The sequence below is a fragment of the Onychostoma macrolepis genome, chromosome 20, assembly GCF_012432095.1.
Source record: "Onychostoma macrolepis isolate SWU-2019 chromosome 20, ASM1243209v1, whole genome shotgun sequence".
NCBI lineage: Eukaryota > Metazoa > Chordata > Actinopteri > Cypriniformes > Cyprinidae > Onychostoma > Onychostoma macrolepis.
Genome location: NC_081174.1, coordinates 31,237,464 through 31,250,344, shown reverse-complemented (window position 1 = coordinate 31,250,344; position 12,881 = coordinate 31,237,464). Strand labels below are relative to the sequence as shown.

General features: G+C 34.4%; 2 protein-coding genes and 1 non-coding gene across 6 annotated transcripts; 2 read left to right on the top strand and 1 right to left on the bottom strand.

Moving 5' to 3' along the window:
- The first annotated feature begins 2,075 nt into the window (after positions 1-2,075).
- Positions 2,076-2,157, top strand: trnas-gcu (transfer RNA serine (anticodon GCU)). Its single transcript has one exon. It is a non-coding gene; the product is annotated as a tRNA-Ser (tRNA).
- Positions 2,158-3,483: 1,326 nt separating this feature from the next.
- Positions 3,484-5,362, bottom strand: rps29 (ribosomal protein S29). The gene is made up of 3 exons (XM_058756764.1): positions 5,206-5,362; positions 3,771-3,870; positions 3,484-3,607 (listed from the first exon to the last, which is right to left on the bottom strand). The coding sequence occupies exons 1-3, from the start codon at positions 5,265-5,267 to the stop codon at positions 3,599-3,601; spliced, it is 171 nt and encodes a 56-aa protein (XP_058612747.1). The 5' UTR covers positions 5,268-5,362; the 3' UTR covers positions 3,484-3,598.
- A 1,343-nt stretch (positions 5,363-6,705) lies between these two features.
- mgat2 (alpha-1,6-mannosyl-glycoprotein 2-beta-N-acetylglucosaminyltransferase) lies at positions 6,706-12,102 on the top strand. Of its 4 annotated transcripts, none has more exons than XM_058756760.1 (2): positions 6,706-6,870; positions 10,007-12,102. In XM_058756760.1, the coding sequence occupies exon 2, from the start codon at positions 10,224-10,226 to the stop codon at positions 11,580-11,582; it is 1,359 nt and encodes a 452-aa protein (XP_058612743.1). In that variant the 5' UTR covers positions 6,706-6,870; positions 10,007-10,223; the 3' UTR covers positions 11,583-12,102. The 4 variants fall into 4 exon arrangements, with proteins under 4 accessions (XP_058612743.1, XP_058612744.1, XP_058612745.1 ...); XM_058756761.1 differs by having other exon boundaries at positions 6,858-6,995; XM_058756762.1 differs by lacking the exon at positions 6,706-6,870 and adding an exon at positions 7,013-7,456.
- Positions 12,103-12,881: the final 779 nt, after the last annotated feature.

Below are 12,881 nucleotides of genomic sequence, written 5' to 3'. Positions count from 1 at the left end.
TTACTGTTTTTGCTGTATTTCGGATCAAATAACTGCAGGCTTGGTGAGCAGAAGAGACTTCTTTAAATAACATTAAAAATGAGTTAAGGCTGCTCTGTGCCTGCTTTAATTGTGTAAAGACTGATATATTAAAGCCAGACTAACTTATCCCATTATTTAACAGGGTACATTTGTAAACTGTCAATATTGATTGTTATTATTTTGTTATATCTTAATTGAGCAATAAAACACATAAAAAATCATAATAATAAAAAAATAAGAAATATAATTCTGGAACATAAACCTGTCATTTACAAAACATACAGCAACATAAAGCGTAAAAAATGGCATTTAAACACCTCATCACAACACAACTTTTATCATTTCAAATAAAACACGGTGATTTTGACGCCAAACACGTGACAGCAGCTTTTTAACATGTTTATAGCAAAACACAAAAAAAAAAAATAAATAAAAATAAAAAAACGGGAATTTTTTGCTATACACACTAATTATTTTTATGTATTAATAACTGAATTAATTATATACAGAGGTGGACAGTAGTGAAGTATTTTTTACTCTGCTGTAAAAGTACTTTTCAAGTGCTTTTTTTTTTTTTTTTTTAAGAAGCATGATATTGTACTTTTACTGCACTACGTTTCATATTAAATATAATTTCAATACTTAATCACATTAGAAATGTATAACTTTCTTACTTTTACTCAAGTAAAAATAATTCAAAGATTTACTTGAGTACAAGAAAGTACTATATTTTTAATGTTCTTAAAGGTTAAAAAAAATAATAATAATAATTTATGAAATGTAGTGCAGTAAAAAGTATGACATTATGCTTTGGAATGTAGTGAAGTAAAGTTTTCCAATGAAAATACACCTCTGATTATATTTTAAAGCAATAAGCCCCTTGAAGCCGTGGTTTACAGTGGATTTATAACAGCTAAGGGGCGTTTTTAGGCACGACGCGGAGCTGTTATAAATTCACTGTAAACCACGGCTTCACGGGGCTTATTGCTTTTATAAAACGGTTATTCCATATAAGTAGTAAGGTTTCACAGAATAAAACAGAGCAAATAAAGTGTAATGAAATCAATGAAAACAGTATTCTTCCACCAAACAATGTAGCTCCTCAGAAACAGTTGTGGTTGGAACAAAGTGGTTGCCGAGCAACACACAGAAGTAAACAAAGGTGTATGTTTGTAGTGTAATTTACAACGGCTTCGAACGCGGCTCAACCAATCAGAATCAAGGACCGGAACTATCGTTTTATAAACATATTTAAAATTAAAATATGTAATTTGTTGACAATTTGTAACAAAAAAATATTGTAATGACGACTTTTTCGTATTCGTTTTACCTAGTTCACTTTTAAACAAAAATGTTATTGCGTTTATGTCATGATATTTTATGACACAAATGTACATTTTACTTCCCTGTCTTCCCTGCTAAATTTCTGTTTGTTTGTTTGTTTGTTTAAACGTCATTTTGGTCATTTAGTTTTTAAGCATTGCTTTAAATAATTTAACGGTGCTGTATGTAAGATTTTGACTCTACTAAAGCATAAAAATACCATAAAATGTTTGCAGATATTTAAGAAACATGCTACATGTCAGTTATTCTCCTTTGAAAATGTGTTTGTTATGGTTTGTGAAACCCGCCCACTGCCAGTTTACCCAATTGTATTTCGGCACCACGGGTTGCCAGTTGGAGGAAAACACAGCATATTTAATTGCATTCATCGTCATGTGCGCTCGTTTCTGTTGGTGTCGTTAATCTGGCAACCTGTATGCGTCAAATCTGAGGAGGAGGGGCCTGGTGAAAAAAACAATATTTTGAATTTGAACTGCAATACCTAGTTCAACCGCTAGGTGTCAATCCTACATACAGCACCTTTAAACGTGACGAACGTGTAGCCAACGTGGAGGCGTTCTTCATGAATATTAATTAGCGCGTGCTGAGGGCGTTGGCAGCGCGTCCAATCAAGTATCGTAATTAATATTCATGAGTCACGTCATATTATTTACTCATATTATTTTCTAAACAAACTATTTCTGATTTCTATAAAGAGATGCCGGCACCGCGACGAGGTGGCCGAGTGGTTAAGGCGATGGACTGCTAATCCATTGTGCTCTGCACGCGTGGGTTCGAATCCCATCCTCGTCGATAGCTTTTGAGTGTAAATTGTTACTGTTGCTATGGTTACTGTCGGAATCCGTTGTGTGTTCGCTTCCTGATCAAAGAATAATAAAGTGCTGCTACAAAGAAACGCGACAGATATGGTAGTATTTATGAGCATCTCCTCCAATCTGCGTCACACTTTCACACACACACACATATATAGACTACAGTATAGTATTCAAACTATTTTTATCACATAATTATGTTTTTAGTTTAGTTTAGATTCAACTTTAGCTAATGAAATGCAGTTAGCATCGAACCAGAAGTGCAAGAATAGTGTTTTATATACAGATAAGTGCAGAGTAAGTGAAGCTGTAACTTGCATTAACGTTACTGTACAGTGCTATATACAATATTTAACAAAGTATGTACAGAATATAAATAGTAAGGTTATATTATTTTTATTTATTGGTTTATTTAATAAGGACCATGCATATTCATGAACATTGTTGTATAAAAAAATACACCATGTAAATATGCCAGAATTAGTAACAATAACTACTTTTGTACAGTATGGTGTAAGATCCGTGGTAATAAATACAGACGGTTGTGTGTGGAATAGTACTGTTAAAAAATATATAGTCAATGCAAAATATGAGTAGTGTAATAATATTTTTATGGAAATAGTTAACTGTGCTTTGTACAGTGTAATAGATTAATGTACAGTCTGTGCAAAATATGAATAGAGAGATTACTATCACTAACACATATTAAAAACCAATGGTATGAATTATCTATATGGAACACATAAATTAAACGTTATTGTATGAATACTGGAGATGTTGCTGTTTGTATTTATTTTTGCACAACTCTGTTGATTGATTATTGCTCTTATTTAATTACACTAAGACAAAAACAATTTTATTGCACTTGTGTACAATGAGTTATTCTAATTCTATAAGCTCCATCTATCTACCCACATACATAAACTGATGAGTTAATAAAACTTGACTAACAGGCCTTTACATTGTCAATGATTTATTTTTACTACATTATGTATTTTTCCTCTATGCACAACTTTGATCAAAATCATTTTTACATCTCAAGTTCGCTTAGGTGCAATATTTAATTGGTGATGTTTACACACAACATTCCCAAGTTTATCATTTCAATTTACTGCAAAATTGATCGCAGCTAAACGATAACTCATCTTTATTTTAACCATAGACAAGCATCATTAACTACGATCACTTCCACGTTTATGAAATGTGTGGAAACGAAGCATAACCATCTATAAACCTTCAGTTTACTGAATTCTAATGTCTTCATCTCACAAGCCTTTCTCTATAATGAAGAAAAACACAGTGCAGCTTCTGAACAGAAACAAAAACAATGTTTATTGAATGCTCCAGAGTAACTTCATGATGCTAAGATGGTGAGCTGGAGGACGTCGACTCCACATCACAGAAGTTCAGCTGTCACGAGATCAGTCCAGCTGGATAAAGAGAGAGACAATAGTTTGTTTTACGATGCATCAGTAAGTCATACATCTAAAATATTAAAGTCATCAAATGCAAACTCTACATTTATGTGAGCTTCGGAAAAAAGCATGCATGAGCAGCAGAACTCAAACACACTTAAAAAGCATGAATACTTGCCTTGACGAAGCCGATATCTTTAGCGTACTGTCTGAAGCACTGGCGGCACATGTTGAGTCCGTATTTACGGATCAGACCGTGTCTGTTTGAGCAAACCCGGCTGGAAAAACAAGACAAGTTAGAAACACATTCAAATTCATTTTCTAAATGATAGCATGCATTTAAAAAAAAAAAGACATGAATCCAAAATACAAAACTGATTATTTGACTAATGCTTTCACTATTAATTAGCATCACTTATAAGCCTTGACTTTAATATTTGAAATGCATCAAAATAATTACCCAAAACCAATTTTATGAAATTATCAGTTAAGTTTATAGTAATAATCTGCAATCAATCTTGCACATTAAAACTCAACTTCAAACTGTAATTTAAGATATTTGGCGAAGACGCCACAAGACTCACACTTTATCTGAAGCATATACTTTCATTTAAAGAGACAGTCCACCCAAAAATGAAAATTATGTCATTTACTTTAGATTCTGGTCACTATTGACTGAATTTGTTTTGTTTCATACCATGTTAGTCATTTGGGACCAGCAACCATTTCTTTATCCATATTCTTCAAAATATCTTTTAGGTACAACAGAAGAAAAATGATTTTCTAACTTAGTACTTTGTCTTTTTGTTATAAACATCTAAAATTCTTCAAATCAAGATGTATTCACTTGACAAGTAAAATGACTTAATATATCATTAGCCGAGTTTCCTATTAAAAAAATATATATATCTGCCAATTCAGTAAGAAAAATAATCTTAATTCTAGATTTTTAGTGCCTCGTTGGCAGATATTTTTGCATGTTTTAAGAAAAAAAAACTAATAAACAACACTTTCAGAAAACAAGACATTTTTTACTTGTAAAGTAAATGTTTCTTGATTCAAGAATTTAGATATTTATACTCGAAAGCAATGCAAAAATACTAAGAAAATCATTTTTTGCAGTGTAGGTTTGAAACATGAGGCTCGAGATAATGATAGGATTTTTCTTATTTTAAAGTGAACTTTTGAATCCCTTTAATGACACGGAAATCAGTATCAGCTACTAATGAGCAAATATTAAAGCGATCGTTCACCCAAAAACGACAATGCTTTCCCTCATAGACCTTTGTTTTCCGGATTTCATCCAAAATATCTTAATTTGTTTTCCGATGAACGAAGGTCTTACGGGGTTGGAACGACATGAGGGCGAGCAATTAATGACAAAATTTTCAGTTTAGGGTGAACTATCCCTTTAAGGTTGAAAACGGTCATAAACCCCGTGTTAAAGTCTGCAGGCGGGAGCTCAGAGCAGCCGCCGCCATATTAGCGCTTCTTCATCACCCATGTGCTTCACAATCAGACGCTTATAATAAACACACGACGGCCAGAGCGCGCTAAACTCACGCGCAATCACAAACCCTTCACATTAAACCCGCGACTGAAGCAGAACTGACCAGGATCGGGATCCCTGGCCGTATTTTCTGGGGTGACTCCAGTAGAGCTGCTGATGGCCCATCTCGTCTCTCTCGATCGGGATGTAGGAAAGGAAGTGGAGCTTGTGCGCAGGCGCAAAAAAGACGCGCTCCTTCTACGGATCCGCGCGCTTCCTGCGTCAACAGCGACGACAGCGGCGCTTAGCGGTCTAGATAAAAACAAAAACAACGATTTTTTAAATTATTTTAATGGAATAGTTTAAAATAGTCGGTTATTATTTATGTATAAATGACTGAAAACACGTTTCGCCATTGAGAATTGGGAACTGGGTTAGATGAGATGGAGGTTTCATTAGTTGCCGAATTAAAACCCAATTTTAGTTTTTATTTTCTGTACAGATTTCAAGTTATTTTATGGGTCATAATTTATAAGGAAAACAGTTTAAACTGCTTAATTGCTGAATGAAACGATAGTTTCCCTATAAGGTAAATTTCTGGAAGGTGAAAATTTTATTTGAATTTTTTCTTATTTATTTTATTAATGTTTTTATTTATTTGTAAGTTAAATTATAATTATCAGACAAAGCGTTTTTATTGCTTTTTTATTTATTTATTTTTTCTTTAATAGGGTACTGATTAGCCAGGAAAGTTTTCTTTATGAAAACCCATAGTTTAAAATAATATATTTTCAAATACATTTTTAAATATATTTCAAAATATACAAAAAAAAAAAATTATTTATTTGCATCAATATGTTTAAAAATATATTTACAAAAATCAACATAATATTTTGGTCATCTTATATATATATTAAAAATAGATAAATAAATATATACATTTATTTTATAAAAGCATTTAAAAATATATCCAAGAAAATACATTCACATAGGTCACATTTAAAGAAAAGCGTATTTGTTGTCTATAACACGTGTAAACATATAGCACATTTTCAAATAAAATAATTAAAAATACATTTAAAAATAAAAAATAAATAAAGCCTAAATTTAGGCTATAGACTTTTATATATTTTCAGTTTCGTAAGTATATTTCATTGAGATTCAGTGTTTATAACATTTTTACCATAAATTTATATATAATATATTTTGTCCAGAATAAATTTCCATAACGTTCCCTTAATGTTCTCATAACGTTGTTATAATAACATTCTATAAACCACATTTTTATATCATAAATATAACCCAATCAAAACCAAACACATGTCCACCTAAAGGTTGAGATGACAAAACACACAAAAAAGCGTCACATTTTCTTAACAATTTAATAGATCTGGCGAAAAAAGAAAAAACATCTAATTAAATTCTACGTGCAAAAACCCATATATTTCATATTATCTGACATGATTTTGTAAAAATGTTGTAAGATGCAAAAATTAGAGAAATTAATCCCAAAGTGGAAGGAACCCTAACAATCATTATGATAGCTAAATAAATCTAACACGCGCTTGTTGCATGCATTGCATGAACTTTTTAATTCATTTTTTAAGCACAAACCGCGAATATTGTGTGCAATGTGACATCACGCGTGTCCTGACAGCTGAGGCCCCCAGAGGTTTGCTGGAGCCTTTGGTTCCGCGCGCGGAGCCTGAGCACGCAGTATGACACGCGTTTTCAATTAAAATGCGCTTTTATGTGGACATGACAGCCGCCATACATGCCTGCGTCTGCGGTGAGGCTTAGATTCTCTTTGCGTTTCTGTGTTTCGTATGGATCTGCATGCGGCAGCTCTTCAATATTCCGCTTTAAGAATCGGTAGCAGCAAAGCTAACGAGTGACAGTGCATCACCACAATCGGTATGCATTCGCGTGCATCGATTATCTGCCATCTAAAACGAGTAATATCAACAATATACAGTTTGTGATGCATGCAATGGCATGTTTTTGGCTTTAATGCTTTTTCTGGCTCGCGCCGCTGCTCGCTTTAGCATGCAGCTGCAATGAATGCATTCGTGCTGGCTTCATACTTCCTTATTTTTAAACTTTGCCCAGTGCATATTTGTGCAGTCAAACGCTTTCTCACTTTTATGTATCTCTAGAATTGCATGAGTCGACAGTCATGCAAATGTGGGGTAAATATGGTCGCGTTTCTCCCATATTGTGTTTGTGCGCGTGTCCGTGCATGTATTTCCCGCAGGTTATTGATAGCATTCATGGTCATAAAAATACGAATGCATTAACCTGCTAAAAGCACGCAGATCACGACGTATATGTAGAAATTAAGGGGTGTTTGTCTTGGTGATTCACTGCAGCTTGTGGTAAGTTAGTGAATCATATAGCCTACTGTAGTATTAGTATAGATGTTAGGATGATCTGTACAGTAATGCACTTATTTAAGCAGAAGATTGTTATTTGGAAGCAGCACTCATGATATGCATTAATTAAATCAAGGTTTCATTAGATTGCACGTTTGTACTTTCATTAATGCATGTGATTGTTTGTTTGTTTTTCCCATTTGAGAGGTTCAGAATAGTGTTTTTATATTTTGCTCTAGTTGTTTTTGTCATTTATCTCACTGTGAAATATTTGGTCAGACTGGACATTGGCAGTAAAGACAATGGTGCAAACTGTACATACAAGTAAGGAAAATAATATAAAGTATAGAATGTGGAATCTAATATATGCAAAACTCATTTAGTTATTTTTGACATGTTATGAAGTCACAGGTGCATTCGACAACTATGTTTACATGCATCTATAATAGTGTTAATAATCCAGATAACTTGATCTAAATGAAAAGACTTAATGTAAACACCCCAGTCTAACAAAAGGCTTGGTTTATCTGATATGATTGAAAGAGTTGCAGATATTAAATAATCAGTTTGCATGTTAATTAATAATGCAAGTTCTCATCTACAAATATCTAGTTTGTGATTGCATGCCAATTTTTGGATGCTGCTTATAATTCTCGTTAGCAGCCTGAAATTAAAGCATATTTTTAAATATGTAAACACCAGCTGAGATGCATGCATGTTTTTTCAGCATCTCTCGCCATGAGTGTTGCACTCGTTAAAAGTTAAAAATACTTTAAATCTAAACTGCGTTCAGTATCATGCTGTAACTGTACACAAGACCACTTTTAAGAATCTGTTTACATTTGTATCATGTGGAAAATCATGTAAATGCATATTTTTATCTGATTGCACTTAGAAATATTTAGAAGCTACAGTGAACAGTTTCTTTGTATTGGAAACATCATTTTCGTATTTTATTATTATCTGTGCTGCACTGCCTCTGTTTTAGTCTTCTAATTAGCAGCTAAATCCACAGAGACTAGTAATTAGGTCTGGACCCCTGTGGGTTTATACTTTAGTTGAAACCAGGGCCACATTTGTTATATTAATACTATTTTAATACTATTAATCTCATGTTTCTTAGGGCACTTGCTCGAGAAAGATTCGATGTGCACAATGCAATAGATCACAGAGTGTGTTGTGCATTTGAAATACAATCAGCTTTAATACTTGAGCCATGCATTTGCCTTTGGTCAGCCATAAAAATAGCAGCGATCTAACAATAGGCCACATTAAGAGGTTTTGCCTTTTCAGCAAATAATCCTTTCTTGAAAGTTTCTTGAGAACAAAAATGCTTTTCTTTGGTATTTTTGTGTACTTTGTCATTTTATGTAAATTATTTCTTTTAGATGCATTGCTTAGACTCAAAAAAACTTAAAAGGCATATATAATTTCCATGCATTTGGATTATACACAGTTTTACCATAAACAAACTATACACTTAATTTGATGCATATTTGTCAGTCATACATAAATGAAACGGGTCAGATTTCTGTAACTATGTGTTTTAAATACATAGTAACCAGGTTTCTATATTTGTCATTAATAAATTGCATTGTTTCAAAACTAAAAATTGCTTGTTCAACAGCTAACCGTATTTCAATAATGTTTTTGTAACTGTATAAATGTAATAGTTTTTTTTACGTTGAACAAATTTATGCTGATTCTAAGCAATTTGAATACAAAAACAGAATTGTTTAAATGCATTCAAATAGATGCAAAACAACAAATGCCTTTTAAAAATATAATTAATTAAATACAAACAGATGCAAATGGTTAACAATAAACTGGATAAACCTGACCTGTTTATTTAATGTATGATTGACATATATATATGTGTGTGTGTGTATGTGTGTGTGTGTGTGTGTGTGTGTGTGTGTGTGTGTGTATGTGTGTGTGTGTGTGTGTGTATGTGTGTGTGTGTGTGTGTGTGTGTGTGTATATGTGTGTGTGTGTGTTTGTATATGTGTGTGTGTATATGTGTGTGTGTGTGTGTATATGTGTGTGTATATGTGTGTGTGTGTATATGTGTGTGTGTGTGTGTGTATGTGTATATATGTGTGTGTATGTATGTGTGTGTGTGTGTGTGTGTGTGTGTATGTATATGTGTGTGTGTATATATATAGACATACATACATAATCAACAAAAAAGCAATGATATGCAAGTGCTATAACAAGTCTCAGCTTAACGCAATACACATAGCAAGTTTAAAAAAAAAATGTATTATATAATAAAAATAAAACAGATAGAATAGAAAAAGAATATAGCAAGCTAGAGGCTAACATCATGCATCACATCAAGTTTTTATTTGTTTGTAAAACAAAGTAATCCAAACATAAGGAAATTTCATATGCGATTCAAATACATAAATCTTCAATTCAGGCCTAAATATTTTTGGGTGTAGTTACTAAAACTCCATTGTTTACAATGAATATTAGGTGATTTCAGAGTCAATTGCAAACAAACCTCAGACCGTGTTAATTAAAACCACCCTTTCGATTCATTTTCCACAGGTTTTAAAAGGCGAGTCCTTTGCCTCTAAGAAAAATGCCTTATGGGAAACACCGTCATTCGATTACATTCCAGAATTAGAGGACCAAGACTAAGCTGCATTTTCTATGATAACGTTTTGCACCCAATCTGCTGCCGCAGACTTTATTTGCATCGCAAACCTGCCGTCCTCGTCTCCCGAATCATTTCTCCGACCGTCCCGCGAGGCGACTGCCTATCATGAGATTCCGAATTTACAAGCGAAAGGTGGTAATACTGACTCTAGTGGTGGTCATCTGCGGATTCGCCGTCTGGAATAGCGGGAAACCGAAGAAGGCGAGCGCCGCAGTGTTTCCCAAAGAGGCGGAAACGGGGAAACGGAGTAGCGTTGGCGGTCAAATACAAATACAGGTCACGATCCCAGTAACCCGTAAAACTCTCAACGAAACTCTTCCGGAAAAACAACAATTACAGGCAGCTGCCAAATCCGAAGCGGATAACGCAACTCTTGTGTACCGAGGAATCGTCTTTCAACTCAACTTCGACCAGATCCTAAGAAACGAGGAGAAGTTTCGCTCCTCGCGCCAGAAGGACGACCTAGTCGTCGTCATCCAAGTCCACAACCGTCCCGAATACCTACGCCTGTTGGTGGACAGCTTAAGGAAATCGAAAGGAATCGAGAACGTCTTGCTGATATTCAGCCACGACTTCTGGTCGCCAGAAATCAACCGGATAGTCGCGTCCGTCGACTTCTGCTTGGTCCTTCAGATATTCTTCCCCTTCAGCATCCAACTCTATCCTCAAGAGTTCCCCGGGAATGACCCCAGAGATTGCCCTCGAGACATTCCCAAGAAAGATGCCTTAACCCTTGGCTGCTTAAACGCAGAGTACCCCGACTCCTTCGGACACTATCGGGAAGCCAAGTTCTCGCAGACCAAACACCATTGGTGGTGGAAGCTGCACTTCGTTTGGGATCGAGTCCGAGTCTTGAAGGAGCACCAAGGACTCTTATTGCTCATCGAAGAGGACCACTACCTCGCCCCCGACTTCTACCATCTTCTCAAACTCATGGCGTCCCTCAAGAAAGAGCAGTGTCCCGACTGCGACATCTTATCCCTAGGAAGCTACGGACACGTCAGCTACTCCAGCAAAGCCAACAAAGTGGAGGTGAAAGCATGGAAGTCCACCGAGCATAACATGGGAATGGCGCTGAACAGAGATACCTACCAAAAACTCCTCAGATGCACCGATGCCTTCTGCACCTACGACGACTACAACTGGGATTGGTCGTTGCAGCACCTTACCGTGACCTGTTTGCCCACGTTCCTGAAGGTCATGGTCAGCGAGGCGCCTCGCGTCTTCCACGCCGGTGACTGCGGGATGCACCACAAGAAGTCTGCTTGCATGCCGTCCACCCAGAAGACGAAGATCGAAAACATACTCCAGAGCAGCGGGAACCAGTTATTCCCCAAACAGCTGCTCATTACAAAGAGACTCCCAGCTTCCGGAGCCAAAGGAGTGGCTCCGCACGTCAAAAACGGAGGCTGGGGAGACATCAGGGACCATGAACTCTGCAAGAGCTACCTTCGATTGCAGTGACTTTGTATTGTTTTTGTTGTTTTTGCATCCTCTAATGAAAGCCTTTAAGAGTTCTTTACGGACTGTTTCTTCCTATTGCCTGTTTTATTGAGATATTCCAAATTTAAAAAAAAGTATGTGACGTTTGGATTTGGTGGTTATGAGCATCATTGAAGTATTATCACTTAAAACAAGTGTTATTGTTGTCATATTATCTATTATTAAACAGCATTTTTGTGCCATTTCGAAGACGGCGTTTGTACGTGTGATTTTACGATCTGCAAAAGCATGAACTTTCTATTATGTGCATATGTGTGTGTGTATATATCTACAGACAGTGTAATTTTGATCATATTCCACCTTCTGTTTAAGGTTATGCTAAAACGACTGGGCTATTTTTGATATGCAGATGAACTATTTTCTATTTGCTTGAATGTAACTGACCATTTTCCAAGTGTAAGGTTCTGCTTCATATTGAACGTATTCCAGTATTAGAATGGTTTTGAAGCTTTTGCAAGACATTAAAATTGCATTGACTATCTCGCAGTTCTCATTAGCCCCTTATAGACGCTTTGTCCCATTTACACAAGCTTTCGGATCTCTGGCCTCAATCTTCACAGATCTAACAACGTGTGGGAAAATAAAGCCTTTGGAGCTAGTTTGTGATGTTTTAGGAGAACTATAGTTAGTAATCAGGGTTATTAGCATAAACTAAAACCATAAACAAAAAGCATTAACAAATTTTATATATATATATATATATATATATATATTTATTTATATATATATATATGTATGCATATATTTATTTATATATGTATGCATATATTTATTTATATATGTATGCATATATTTATTTATATATGTATGCATATATTTATTTATATATGTATGCATATATTTATTTATATATGTATGCATATATTTATATATGTATGCATATATTTATTTATATATGTATGCATATATTTATATATATATTTATGCATATATATACACATATAGTTCCATATATGGTTTCTAATTATCTCTGAAATTTCCCATTTTCATTCAGTTTAATTTTAATTACTGAAATGAATTAAATTTAAATAAAGTTGAACTATATGGACATATTTAAAAGAAAATGTCAAAAAATAATTTATATTTACAATTTTAATTTAAAAATAACATTACAAAACACAAAATTACTAACATTTTAGCAAATATTTTAATAAATATTAATGGAATATCATTTATAACAATATTACACATAATATTTTTGAGTAGTTTTCGAGGCTTGATTTTTTTTAAGTGGAATCTACCTAAATAAATCATGCAAAA

What these genes read in the sequence shown, in the direction of transcription:
- mgat2 (XM_058756760.1), top strand. Translation starts at nt 10,224, where the DNA reads ATGAGATTCCGAATTTACAAGCGAAAGGTGGTAATACTGACTCTAGTG.
- rps29 (XM_058756764.1), bottom strand. Translation starts at nt 5,267, where the DNA reads ATGGGCCATCAGCAGCTCTACTGGAGTCACCCCAGAAAATACGGCCAG. An exon ending in GGCCAGGGATCCCGATCCTG is followed by an intron (nt 3,871 to 5,205) that starts GTCAGTTCTGCT and finishes TTGTTTTTCCAG; the next exon opens with CCGGGTTTGCTCAAACAGAC.